We start from the raw sequence: 14,367 nt of genomic DNA, 5'->3' as shown, positions 1-14,367 counted from the left end.
AAAAAATTAAAATACAAATGCTAAATTTCAATTCATTCATAGGCTGAATATCTTGATAATTAAATGAAATATCGAGGCCACCCGATATGCAGCAGCGGAGTTGACTGCATCGAAGCTTCGTAGAACCAATACAAACAAATACAATATAAATCAATAATCGAAATTATAGCGATTCTCGCCATAATTATATAATTGTTTTACAATTATTATTGTACCCTTTGATTTTATATTCCAAGCGTACGATAATAAACAGAAATGTATTTAAATAATTTTATAAATTTTGATTCAAAGCTATTAATTAATAAATAATAAATGCTCACCCCTGGGTTGCTCCGCTGCCTTTCCCCGATGCCTTTCCCAGACCTCCTCCTCCTCTCGGATTGTCTAGATGGTTAGCACTTTTTACATTAATCTGCAACACACAAATGAAATCCGATTTATAGCGTGTGTGCCTAAAATTATTAATATTTCCAAAAATTGTTATTATTGTACGCATTGAAAATTTTATTTTTGATACGCGCGCACACTATACAACAAATATATATAATTAAATAATTTTGTATTGTCTTTTATTGATACGACTCATAATTTTTTGATTTAATACAATTAATAAACAAATAATGAATTATCACCTCAGGATTGCTCTGATGACGCCCGATGCCTCTCCTAGACCTCCTCCTCCTCTCAGAATAGTCAGAATTGTCCGTCGTCAGAGTCAGTTGATTTACACGCGCGATATTTTGAACGACACTCCCGCACTAAAACGTGCGACGTTTTACTCGGCAAATTTTCCGAATTTCGCGATCGCGAAATATCCCATTTCGCGCGAGAATCATACGACGAGCCGACAACTCGGGAATTCAACGTTACCTTCGAGCAAGGGTTAAGCCCAAAACGGAAGAAGATTGATTCGATCGTATGAGATCTACGATAATAAGGTTCGCTCGACTCTTGTCCGCGCATTTTCGCATCTCAGATTGATTTGAATTTGATTAAGTACGATTTCAGTTGAGACACCAGGGTGCTATACCACAGGCGATATCAAAAGGCAGGGCAGACGCTTCGAGAATGAAGATCCCCATTTACTAAGTGCCAACAATCTATACAACTTAAAAAATGGGAGGTCAACCTCTCTAGCGAGCGAAAATCGGGCCTAATTAATCCAGTCAACTCTCAATGCGATACATATATTGCTGACGGTACAAGAGAAGGGACTCATTAGCGACGATTCCAAGACGATCGACTCAACTCCAACCGATTCGGGTCGAACAATTTGACGAAGCAGAGCGTGACCCCAATCAGCCGATACTTGAGCCTAAGCTCAAAACCGCGCAGTCCATGTACATACATACATGAACATACGTACGCGGCCGGCATCACCTCGTGCCGCGACACAAGAGACGTGAGAACGTTGCATAAGCAACGTGTCTCAATGAGACATCCCACTTAGTCGGCATCGGTAGTACGATATTCTCGTTGACAATTACAAAATTGGGATATCACGCGATGATGCAACAAACCTTCGACGCGTGACACTTTGCACGACATCCTCGCAGTTAAACGCGCGATACTTTGCACGATACTCCCGCATTTTGACACGCGACACTTTGCGCGACGCACCCGCATTTAAACACACGGTCTGCACGATATTCTAATGTGTCTTAGATTTTTAAATTACCGGAATCAGTCTGTTCAATAGTTTATCACACTAGTTTATCGAGTTCATTATGCTGTGCCAAACACGGATGAGGATGCCTTCTCCAACGATGAGGCCTTCTTTGGCGACGACGTCTTCATTAGTAGTGACGCTTTATTAATAATTAATTTTCTAGTATTAATAATATTTTTCCTTCCCCCCTATTTAAAAAACTGTTTGATGAATATTAATTAAAATGAATATTAATAAAAACAAATTACAGTTAATTGAAAAGAAATGTTTTCGTTTCTTGTTACGCGAGAACTCCTATATTTGCTCTATCAATCCTCGTGTGTCGTTAATCCGCAACTTACTTAGGATTAATGTGACTTGTTGCGCAATTTTCGCCGAAATACGTGACCATATAACCGATCAATCTCAGAAATAAAAAATAAATTTTAATTTGACGTGTATAATTTGCACTATAGAAAGTCTAACATATTATCATAAATTCATCTGCAAATTTTAAATCACTACTTCTTTTTGTTTTCCTTTCAGTCGCAATAAAATATCCAAAATATCTTTTGGCACATACACATTATTTTACAATATATCGCTCTAACTAGTATAGAGCCAAGTTATCAATCCATATGAATCGGATTACAAAAAATTAGAATTAAATGTATGTATATAAAATTAAATTATTGATAATTATATAATCATTTAAAGAATTTATAATCATACACGCAATTAATGATCATTAGTTTATAAGATAAATTAGTTTAAATCTACGTATTATAAAATGTTTCCTGTTTATTTTAAAGTGAAATATTAATCTAATCTGTTGTAATCCATTCATCCATTTTGAGGTAACGGAACTAACTACAATCTACAGTCTATCTAAAATCCAAATCTACAATCAACTTACTACAAAACCGTTACCTCCTAATAAAATGAAATTCGTATCACTCACCATCCGATGCAGCGGAGTTGACTTCATTGAAGCTACGTTGATCTGTAACATGCAAATAGAATATAAATTGTAGCAGCGCCTAAAATAAGTAATATGTAAAATATACAAATTTATCTATTAAATCTAATTTGAAACAAGTGTCCAAACTACATTTCAAAATGTAATTACATCATGCATTAAAATTTTCTTTTTATTAAATTGTTTCAAATAATAATAATATATACATAAAAAATAATAAATTATTCACTTTATGGTTATTTCACCGTCACTTGAATCCGCTCCGGATCTTCTCCTTCTCCTTTTTTATTTCACTATTATCGCTCTTTCGTGATACTCTCTGGAAAAAAACTAATTAATTACAATTACGCGCACATTAATCACACCCGAATATAATTAATGAGCGGTACTTTTGCACAACATTTTAATGGCAGATGACGCGATAACCATTGTATTAATACACTACACAATCGAAAATGATTAAAATATGATTTTAATACATGAAAATTATTGTAAGTATATGAGAGTATATCATGAGAGACAATGATTTCCATAAATTGTTAACGCTATTCCTATCTACTCAAGTAAATGTAGCGCGCAAAATGTCTTCTTCGACAAAAAGCCGTTGTCGCGATACGTTTAATCGGTTAATCAAATTAAATAATTGCGCAAGTTGATACTCACTAACCAACACATACTTGACCATGTTCGACGAGGTATTTTTCGCGATGGCGTCTCGAAAATTAATGCGACGCCGCGCCGTTGACTTAATAAGATACTCTGCGATTAATTCCTAAGCAAGCTTTCGATAAGGATAATACTAAACATAATGTAAATTCGATTATAAATACATGTAAAAGAATAGACTCGTCTCTAAACAAATACTCGAAAGACGGATAGAATAAAAAAGTATATCCATAATGGCCGATTATCTGAACCGAAAAGACGCTTGACCTTTTATTCTTATAATCTCCGTCTAATATGCCATAAAATATTCTCACAGTCTATTCAAGAAAACAATTCTATTGCGTATAATCGTATCTATTTGGTTCGATTATCTCTTTGTCGACTTACCTGTGCGGATATTACCGAAGCTCGCGATTTCTGCGTCTGTACCAAGCGCCGTATCCGCGGGAAAAGAGGAAGAAGCTGGACGTAACGTCTTGAAATCAGCGCCGGAATTACTTGTCCTGATTGGTCAAGCTTTAAAATAGTAATTCGCGGATATACCGAGCTGTCTCATTAGTGGATATATCGATACGTAATCGAAATTTTTAAAATCAGCCAATCAAGTCGAAGAAGTCGCACGAAATCTACCGAAAATCGCCGAGCAGTTCTCGAATATTTGGCGCGGGAATTAAAATCGTTTAAAGTCTTTATGCAAATGGACGTGATACGAGGTATCCACAATTAATATTTTTTCTTCAATCTAGTGTGAATAATAGTGTGAAAATGAACATTTATTATATGAACATTGATCATACGCATTTGAATTTTTAACAAAACTTTCAACTATCTCCAGTTGTCTTTAGTATGTATTATGATATGAAGAATGGTAACATCTCCCTTGTCACGGTTGTCGCAAATATTTCTAACAAGAAACAGCTCGAAAATCATGACCGTGCTCACCGAACCGTATACGAGAATCTGGGTGTTTTGTTCGCAACAGCAAAATTGAAGAATGCTTGATAAATAGACCAAGCTAGTTTCTAACCTGTTTATTTCGATATTCATACGCGTATGTAAATGAAAGCGAATCTTTCTATCCATCTTCACTTTCATTTTAATAATCAGATCTAACAAAAGAATGCATTCTTATCGTATTTTTTCATCTTATTTTTTATTTCTTAATCAAACATATTTAAATACTGTTGACTATAATACTTGATAATTATAATATTTGAAAATAATACTTTATTACGATACTTATGTTGTCATTTAGGAATGTTTACACAATTCAAGAAGAATTTTAGCATGGATCAAACATAAATACCACTGATACATCTGTAAAAACTATATAATAATACAGAGTAAGTGTAATAGTACAACAGATTTTATTTTAAAGAAATTCTATATGTTCTATATTTACATAAATAACACTTATAAACAGAAATATATTTTAAAACTATATTGTTTATTGATGAGGATATGATTTATAATATATGCAATCAAAAATTTCACAAATTTAAAATTTTTTTATTATATCTTAAAAGATGAAGATTATTTAAAAACAATTTTAATAAATTTGGCATTAAAGTAAAACTAGTACTAAATAAAAAATTAATTATGTAAGTTATTATACAATATTAATTACTGTGTGCATTATATCGATCTTAATGTATATAATACATTTGCCAGAGAAGTTTTTTTGGTTCTACTTCTAAAAATTGTAATTCGATATGTATATCATAGTGCAACGGTGTTACATAATCTTGTAAGGAGGATTTAATTGTTGGGTCCGGATCATTTTTCACTTCCCTTTCCCTTTTTGTACGAAATGCTTGTCCAATTATGAATATTATTAGACCGCTGTTTAATAACAGTCTTAGGAATATCATTCTCTTATCATAGGTATCTACAGAAACATTTTTTATGTTATGTAACAATATTTAAAACAAGAGATTATAATAATTTATATAAATTTGACATATTGGTATATTTATAACAATTTAGTTTATTTTGGTTTATGTAACGATAATCTTATTATACTACTATTTGTAATTACATTATTCGAAAAAAGTTATTATATAGAATACAATTATAATCTAGTTATTTTATACTCATATATATTGTGTGAAAGAGAGAGAGAGAGAGAATGGCCGTATTCCGATATTCACTGCCAGTACTGAAAATCTATAATATATGTGACGTAAACTATAGATTTTCAGTACTGATGGCAGTGAATATGGGAATGCGGCCAAAGAGAGAGAGAGAGATTTTTATCTACATATCTTATATATATTATATATGTATATTCTTATTTTCCTTTGCTTTGCCTCGAGTGACTCCTGAAATAATATAATATCAAGCAGTTCTCTTGCTTGAAAAAAGATTGTTTTTGAAATGTTTTTAATCTTATGAAAAAAATAGCTATAGCCTTTATAATTTTTGGTGTTAATGCCTGTGATATTCGATCATATTCTTAAAATATATATTTATAATAGCTTTACGCGGCTTAAATAATTTATCTGATTATTTTATATTTTGCATTAAAAAGCATGTTCTAATTATATTATTTTTTTATATAATTTGTAATATAGAAATGTCTTTTACAAACGTATCAAAATGTGTAGTACAGTTTATGAGTCTCACTAATAACTTAAGATATAAAAATTTGAAAGTATACATATATACATATATAGGAAGAACCGTATGCAGTCAAGTCAGCGAATTATTGTTCGTTAACGGAATAAAGAAATGCAGAATACTATTTTTTGAAATAAAACTTTCCATAAAAATAAATTTTATACAAAAAATATGTGTAAAAAAGGAAGAAGAAAAAGAAAAGGTAGCGATCTTACCTTTTCCAAAAATCACTGAAAACTAATGAATTTCATATATCTGGCACGTTATAAAATATAATGTAAATAAATTCTAAGGTCGTTAATGATTGTCTGTCTCTTTAGATTATAAATACAATCAAGTCTCAATATATAAACAAATAAATTCACATTTTGTCATTATTATAAACGATTTTGTTGTAAGTATAAATCGTTATATAAATTGTTGTACAGATTGTAATAAAAAGTTTGTAATTTTTTCATTAATCCGAGTTTAATTTTTCGTATGATTACTAGTAGATATCTAGAAATACAAATACATATACAAATTGTTTCCCTCTCTCTTTCTCTCTATTTAAGAACTAATTTGTTGATATATAGCATTTAAGTATTGCAGATTGGAATGATCACATAAAGTATAAGGCATAGCCACGCAAAAAAATAATAAAACTCATAAATATTAAATTCATAAAATGCGTTTAATATTAAAAATACAGACATGGTATATTTTATAATATATAATTATAGATATATATGGCCCTAGAACTTCAATCCACATTTAAACTCGTAAAACTTTTTCCATATATCTATTTTAAAATAAACTTTCTATATTAAATTTTCGAAAAAAATCTAAATCTTTTTTTAAAGAATTAATTTAAAAAAAATAACGCATACAAATGCGAATTTCCGATGTTGTAACAAAATTCGGAAGTTTTGTAAGCTATAATATCATATCGATCAATATCTCACTCGCAAGTGTATTCTCGAAAAATATAAATTATTTATTAATACTTGAACTTTATATTCATATAGTATAATAAAATCTCGAAATATTTAAATTCTTTATATATATAGTATGATATGAAACTTTCAATAAACTTAAGAATAGAACAGAATTTATAATTCATCTTTTATATATTAGTTTTATTTCTCGCAAAAACGGATGAATTTAGTTTTCGTACGCTTCCTAAAAATAGTGGGAGAGTGATTGGTTTATGTTTAATTTCGAATATAAACGATAAAAAACATCACGCATAGCTAATAAAACATTAATAAATAATCTATAATATTTCTCCGCAATTTTGATCCACAATTATGGATCTAGCACGGACATGCACCAATCGACCCTTTTACCATGGCACCAAAAAGTGAATCTGGCTATGTAGTTCCGCCGGCTCTAAAATGGATTTAGTTGACGCTACTGTATCAGCTAGAAAAAGTGTTTTATGGAAAACGGCGGCGTGACCCCTCTCAGGCTTCTCTCCGGTATAAGAAAGACTTACTCCAGTCTCCTTGTTATGACACTATAGAGCTCATTATCTATGGCTCCACGTTGACACACGTATGTATCGAGGAAGATCTGAGATCTGAGATCTGAATTGAAAAACATGGCTTCGAAGGAAAATAACCTTGTTTTACTGTATACGGAATTAAACAAATTAGGACAGAACGGGGAATACGAAAGGGCCTTGAAAACTGCGAACAGAAGTAAGTTTAATTATTTATTGAAATAATGAAAACTAAGTCAATAATCATCGTAAAAATAATCTTGCTCGATTTTGGTGTAATGTTTTTATATCGTTTCACACATATTTTCATAAAATTATATATCGTGCTTTGAAATAATTTACTTACGGTAAAAGTATTCCAAAGTGAGAAAAACATGTCGTTTACATAAAGCTATGAAATAATTCATACTCCGCCGTTTAGTTTTAGGCATTTCTCAAGATGAAGAAGCAGCGTTTCACTATAAAGTTGTTTGCTACATCCAGCTGTCCAAGTTCAACGATGCGTTACAAGCTATCGTTAAAACCCCGAAATTAGCAACGTATGATGATACTATTTAATAATATTACTTAATATTACAATAAATATAATATTTTTATGACATAAATTTTATTTCTAACTTAGGAATCTAGATTTTGAAAAAGGATACTGTCTCTATCGTTTAAATCAAATTTCTGAAGCATTAAAAGTGATAGAAAATGTGCAAAATCCTTCCCTGAAAATCAAGGAATTAAAAGCCCAGGTATTATATCGTCTAGAGAGATATGAAGAATGTTTCACGATATACAGAGACATTATTAAGAATTCACACGATGACTATGAAGAAGAGAGGGAAACAAATCTTGCAGCTGTTCTTGGAAACTTAGTGATTGAGGGTTCTGTAAGTTCAATGCAACTTAGTAAATTAAGATCTTAATTAAGATATTGATATAGAGCTTTTAATACAAGAATGTTTCTAAAAATATATTGCAAATAATTTCTAGGATTTAGAAGTTCCTTCGTTACATGAACACACTTATGAATTAACATATAATGCAGCATGTAGTTTACTCGCACAAAGAAACAGGGATGATAGAACTGTTTTAATAGAAGCAGAAAAAAAATTAAGAGCTGCTGAGAAATTGTGTAAGGAGGGTTTAGAGGAAGACGGAGCATCCGAAGAAGAAATTGAAAATGAATTGGGTATAATTCGTGTACAGCTTGGTTATTGCCTGCAATTGCAAGGTCGAGAAAAGGAAGCGCAAACATTGTACACTGCTGTTCTAAAAGCCAAGCCAGATGACATCGCATTGATTGCCGTAGCCAATAACAATTTAGTATGTCTGAATAAAGATCAAAATGTGTTTGATAGTAAAAAGAGAATGAAAAGTGCCACTCATGAAAATCTAGAGCACAAATTAACTTCTAGGCAAAGAAGAAACATTGCATACAATCAGTGTTTATTAGCGTTTTACACAGATCAAGTGAGTCTTATAATACATTTATAATATCATATCTATTAGTTTTTTGTTATTTGCAAAGAGATGATACTCATTACATTTCCAGGGAGAGCAATGCCACCAACTGTGTAATAATCTTGCGAAAGATCATCCTACACTTGCAGCAGATGCAATGTTCATAAAAGCTGTACAACTTAGCAAGGAAGGTAAAGCGAAAGAAGCGGCGAAGTTATTGACCGAGCATGCGGTCGGCGAGAAGGAATTGCCTATGAAATTGGCTAGCGTGCAAGTTCTTCTGAGTCATGATGAAAGAAAAGAGGCAATCGCTATTCTTGAGAACATAAACGAAAGAGATAGATCTCTATCTGGAATAGTCAGTGCACTCGTTACGCTTTACATGGCTGACAACGATCGGGAAAGAGCGTCAGCTGCTCTAAAGAATGCAGTCGCTTACTATAAAAAACACAATGTGCGTGTTCAAGATATATATATATGTGTGTGTGTATGTAGTTAGTCTCTTGCGCAGCACTTTTTACAAGAAAGATTTCATTTTAGGAAACCACTAAAAATGTGGGAGAATTATGGCGGCAGGCTGCCAATTTCTACTTACGCGGTGGCGAGCTCAAGATCGCTGCCGACATCCTACAAGAATTAGTAGATGCTTCGCCATCTGATACCAAGACTTTAGCTCAATTAGTGGTCGCTTATGTACAGTTCTGTCCTACTAAAGCGCAGTCGTTATCTAAAAGATTACCACCGCTTCACGATCTTGCTGAAACTACCGACGTTGACGCATTGGAGAGTAGCAATTGGGTTATTGGGACTAAAGTCGTGAAGAAAAAGATTGAACCTTCTCCTGGGTAAATATAATAAAATTATTTCAGTCACAACACTTACATACCAAGTATTCGAAAATCATATGTTTTGATTCTTTACCAGTAAACCAGTGTCGGATGTAATTCAAAAGAAGCACAAGAAACGTAAACGCATTCGTAAATTACCGAAGAACTATGATCCAGACGTTCCGCCTGATCCAGAACGATGGTTACCGAGACACGAACGCAGTGGATTCCGTAAAAAGCGGGATAGAAGGAATAGGGATGCCGCTATGAAAGGGACACAAGGAGCCGCTACAGGAGCCAGTGACCTTTAGTACGTATATGCGAGCACGATATATTTTCTTGTTATAGTAAATACACGTGATAAACTATTTGTTTAAAAAAAAAACTAATAATATATTTTACACCACAGCGACATTACGAAAATGCCTGCGAACGCTAAACCTTCTCCGAATCCTCGTCATAGTCCTGCAGTTGAAACATCCGGACCACGTCAGCAACAACGCAAAGTCCAGCAGAAAAAAAAGAAGAAAGGTAGCAAGTGGTAATGATTATTTCATTTCTATATTGATTTCTCATGTTTTGATGTATAAATTAGATTACATAGCGTTTTCATGGAAAGGGAAAAAAACGTTTTTTACCATAAATATGAACTAAAAAGGATTTGCTACCGTGTAGCTGTATTTTACGAAACGGAAGTTGTAATACTGCCATTAAAAAGAAATGGAAAAGATATAAACATGAAACATAAAAGGAATTTGTTATAATTTTTAATATAATTTTTTATGTATCAATTTAGTGTCCATTTATCAATAGACCTTTGAATGCAATTAAGATTCTATCGTCGTATATTATATATTGTCAATGTATCTTTTCTTTTATACTTTGCAAATGTTACTTTTCAAAGAAACTCAAACAAATATGTATCTATATTGACATTATGTAAATATAGAGAAAATTGAATTATGCTATAGAAAATATATATATCTTTATTTTTATTCTTCAAGAAAAATCCTTTTATTCAAGTCGTGACATAATATCAATCAACACACATAGGTAATATCTTTGCATGTATATATGTTGACTAGGGATAGGCAACACACATCTTTATTTCATATCGGTAACAACTGTATATAAAAATACAATCCATTTTCGTTATACTCAGCAATTCTGTAATATGAATAGATAAAGTGATTGTGCGTCGATTTGTAACATTTGTATTATGTAAATATAACAGATATATAAGGGGCCTAAGTCAGACATATAAAATTTTTTTTATTCTGCAATATATAATTTTAATTGCAAGAGTTAAAGCAATCTGAAATTATTTAAGAAATATTGAAAGTGCACTTATGCAAATAACTGTATTTATTTACTACACCAAGTATATATTTATTAAGTATTTATTTATTTAGACATTATACATCAAGACATCTTGGTGTACTATTGGAAAAGAAATTGAACTATATAATTATATATAATAAATTATATATATATATGTATATATGCTATGATTACCTCTTCAGTAAATATATTGTGTTGTCGGTCTCTATAAAACTTTGTAAAGATATATTTTGATATATCACTATGTGATGAATCGATGTATATGTGAAAGAATTCTATTGCCTCTTATTGTCTCGCAATTATTCTATACTATATATTATCATATATGTTGCTGTGTATAAACTCATAACAATATGTGACAAATATTAAAATAATATAAAAAAGTTGTCCCAATTTTTTTTTTATCTATGTATATGTAAGTCATACTACATTTATAATTTTGATATTTGTGGTTTTACTCTGTGATTTTGTGGTTTAACTCTGTAAAAAATTATGACTTTACACTATAATATTTATTAAAAAATAAATTAAATTCTTGCATGACAAAGATATAAAATGGTGCATGGTTAATCTTCTTTACTACGGTTCTTTCTTTATGATATTACTAAAATGATATTGTCTTGATAATTTTCTTAAGATAAATGAATATTTACCAACCACAAAATATTTGCATGCCAAACTCATCTAGTGATAAATTATCGCGATTTTTTTAATTGACAAAAAAAGAAAGATGTATGTATATGTTTCTTGTATATGTTTAATTTGCTGTTTATCAATATAAAGAGGATAGATGAGTAAGGCACAAATATACACACGCGCATTACAAATTTCTTACTGTAAAATCTAAAACATTTGTTAACACGTGGGTAACGGGTATTTTCCAGTAAAATACACAGATGACAGTGTGACAATATGTTTCAACTTTGACACAGTGCTCTCTCTCTCTCTTTATACATTTCTCAACACTGTGAAAAACTAAATACAAATGTGTAACGTGTCTATGTTATCAACATTTTAAGAAATTTTATATTTAATATTAAACAAAATATAATTTTACGATTTATCATCTGTATAGTTTATATAAAAATAAAATCAAAACAAGATTAAAAATATTCTGATTAAAATTTAGATTAACCTTAAAAATTATTGATTATTAACATATTAATAATCAATAATAGATTATTACATTAATATTCTTTTAGTGTTGCAATAATGGTCTGTTATGTAATCCTCCCTCTTCTTTTTTTAATGATCTGTTTTATTGAAAAAATAAAAATATCCGATCGAATAGGATGTAGCAATAACACTTGTTATATTGTTTGTATTTGTAACATTAAAAATGGAAAACTGTAATGCACTCTGATGATTCTCTTAAAAACTAAATTTGGGATTTCAACCATTCCAGCAAGTACCTTACATGTGTAACACAATGTGAATGTAATGTGTTCTTGCTTAGAAAAGACCCAACATTATGCAAGCCTTGCAATGCGGGCTATACAAACTATGTAGCCACAAACGCATTTTCAAGAGGAGCAATGTCACCAACTGTATAATAATCTTGTGAAAGATCATATAGTAATACAGCAAGGTATAAACGATCCCTGTAAATATGCATTAGCAATGCATAATATAGATGTTACTTCGCAGGTATTATGCCTTCCCAGACATCCTCTCGCTGCTTATTAGCTAATCGTCTTTTCTCTGTAATGCAGGAATTTCTTTCTCAGTAATTTCTTTCAAATGTCATATTATTTCTTTTTACATTGTTCGTAGAATTAACACAATTTACCTTTTGCTTCACGCAGTATATTCTTCTCATGCTCACGTTCTTGTCTGGCTGTAGCAAGTTTCACGCCCAATGCACCTGTAACTAATCTTCTAGCCAAAGCGGCACATGTTTCGGGCCGATTTCTATAAGGTTGCAGAAATTCTGCTGTTCTTCTGGCTTTCGTTTTACTCAAGGCGGTGGCTTCGCTAAGCGGTCTCGTTTTCACAAACGGATGATTTGACGCTAATACTTCGGCAGCTTAAAAAAGTAATGAAAAAACCAAAAAAAAGCAATATAATTAATTGCGATACATCTGATTATAATTAGTTTAAATAAAACGGTTTTCAAATACCGTCAATGATAAATATATATATATTACGTCAATTGTCGTATCATTAGTATCAAATACAAAATATCAATAAATTTTTTCGAATATAATTTTCTAATTAATATTCGTTTTTAAACTATTTTAAATAAAAATTATTACAAATTATATATTACACTATTTTAGTACGGTCAAACATCTCTATTCTTAATACATATAGAAAATAAACTCTCTATTTTTCTTCACTTTTCCTGTATTCTCTAATAAGTTTTAATAGCACATGTGCAAAATGAAACTATCTTTTAATAATCTGCATTTCATGACATTTTTATTCTATGCATGTATGGAATGTAGCAAATATGTCGAGCATATAAAAATACTAAGAATAGGGAGGTTTGACCATTAAAAGTATAAAGTATAAATTATCAAATATATGTATGTATACCAACGAGAGGACTGCTGAAAACTCCTAAACAGTGGGTATCGTCCACCCACTTTAGTTCAAAGCCACCATTCTTGAAAGAACTGAAGACAGCCGCCAAATCGCTAGTTTTGAACTCGGAGGGAAAATTGTAAATTTCTACAACGTGCGCAAACTCGTCACTAGACACTTCGACCTGTTTGCTATATGCCTTGTAATCATTCTTTGGTTGTTCTATCGTCACTTCGCCTACCGCCGATGTAAGCTAGATAGAAAGACAGCGTGCATAAATAAATTAATTACAATAACAATGCTACATTAATTAAAATGTTACAAGTAACAGAATAGACACGCTAGATTAAATATTAATGTAAACGCATAAGATATGTACTGACCTCTTCTATTAACGTTGGATCCAGACAATCGCCATTATCATCGAACAAACTGTCCCAATCGCATTCGTCTCGGTTTATTTTTATAGGTGGAGATGGCGGTGGAACCGGTTTGCTCTTTTGCCTTTCTATCTTCTTCACTTTTTTCTCAGGTGGTATTACAAGAATCGGAGAGATTTGTTCGGATCGTTCCGGTTTTTTTTGCATATTATCAGAAATTATCAGAATGTCCGGTACTATATTCTGTCCAACCAATTGCCTATTTTCATTGTCTATCGTATTGTTACAATCTAAATGTTGCACTGAGAAGCGGTTTTCTTTCACGGTCGCTTGTGTCGTTTTTACCAATTCATCATTAATTTCGACTTTGTCAGATGATCTTGATACATTAAAATTAGTGCTATTTTCATTAGAATTATCTGCCGCGATAGTTTCCCTCTCTTCCG

At 31.5% G+C, this 14,367-nt stretch overlaps 2 protein-coding genes across 5 annotated transcripts in view; one reads left to right on the top strand and one right to left on the bottom strand.

The window, feature by feature from the left end:
* Nucleotides 1-7,409: 7,409 nt before the first annotated feature.
* On the top strand, nt 7,410-10,683 carry LOC115237917 (signal recognition particle subunit SRP72). Its single transcript, XM_029811293.1, has 8 exons — nt 7,410-7,594; nt 7,817-7,934; nt 8,018-8,273; nt 8,377-8,856; nt 8,939-9,301; nt 9,388-9,692; nt 9,772-9,984; nt 10,084-10,683. The coding sequence occupies exons 1-8, from the start codon at nt 7,495-7,497 to the stop codon at nt 10,217-10,219; spliced, it is 1,971 nt and encodes a 656-aa protein (XP_029667153.1). The 5' UTR covers nt 7,410-7,494; the 3' UTR covers nt 10,220-10,683.
* A 1,624-nt stretch (nt 10,684-12,307) lies between these two features.
* LOC115237964 overlaps nt 12,308-14,367 on the bottom strand; it is a 5,183-nt gene continuing 3,123 nt past the window's right edge. For 2 of the 4 annotated variants that reach the window (XM_029811391.1, XM_029811394.1), the window contains exons 6-9: nt 13,925-14,367; nt 13,554-13,794; nt 12,805-13,041; nt 12,308-12,716 (exon numbers count right to left, since the gene is read on the bottom strand). In XM_029811391.1, the coding sequence (XP_029667251.1) occupies nt 12,652-12,716; nt 12,805-13,041; nt 13,554-13,794; nt 13,925-14,367 (986 nt within the window). In that variant the 3' untranslated portion in view covers nt 12,308-12,651. Of the gene's footprint in view, nt 12,717-12,804; nt 13,042-13,553; nt 13,795-13,924 lie in introns of those variants that run through there. The other 2 variants (XM_029811392.1, XM_029811393.1) reach the window with 2 other exon arrangements.

This window comes from Formica exsecta, unplaced genomic scaffold (genome assembly GCF_003651465.1).
Source record: "Formica exsecta isolate Colony F162 unplaced genomic scaffold, ASM365146v1 scaffold314, whole genome shotgun sequence".
Lineage (NCBI taxonomy): Eukaryota > Metazoa > Arthropoda > Insecta > Hymenoptera > Formicidae > Formica > Formica exsecta.
The sequence above is the reverse complement of the archived record's forward strand: the minus strand, read 5'-3'. Positions and strand labels throughout refer to the sequence as shown.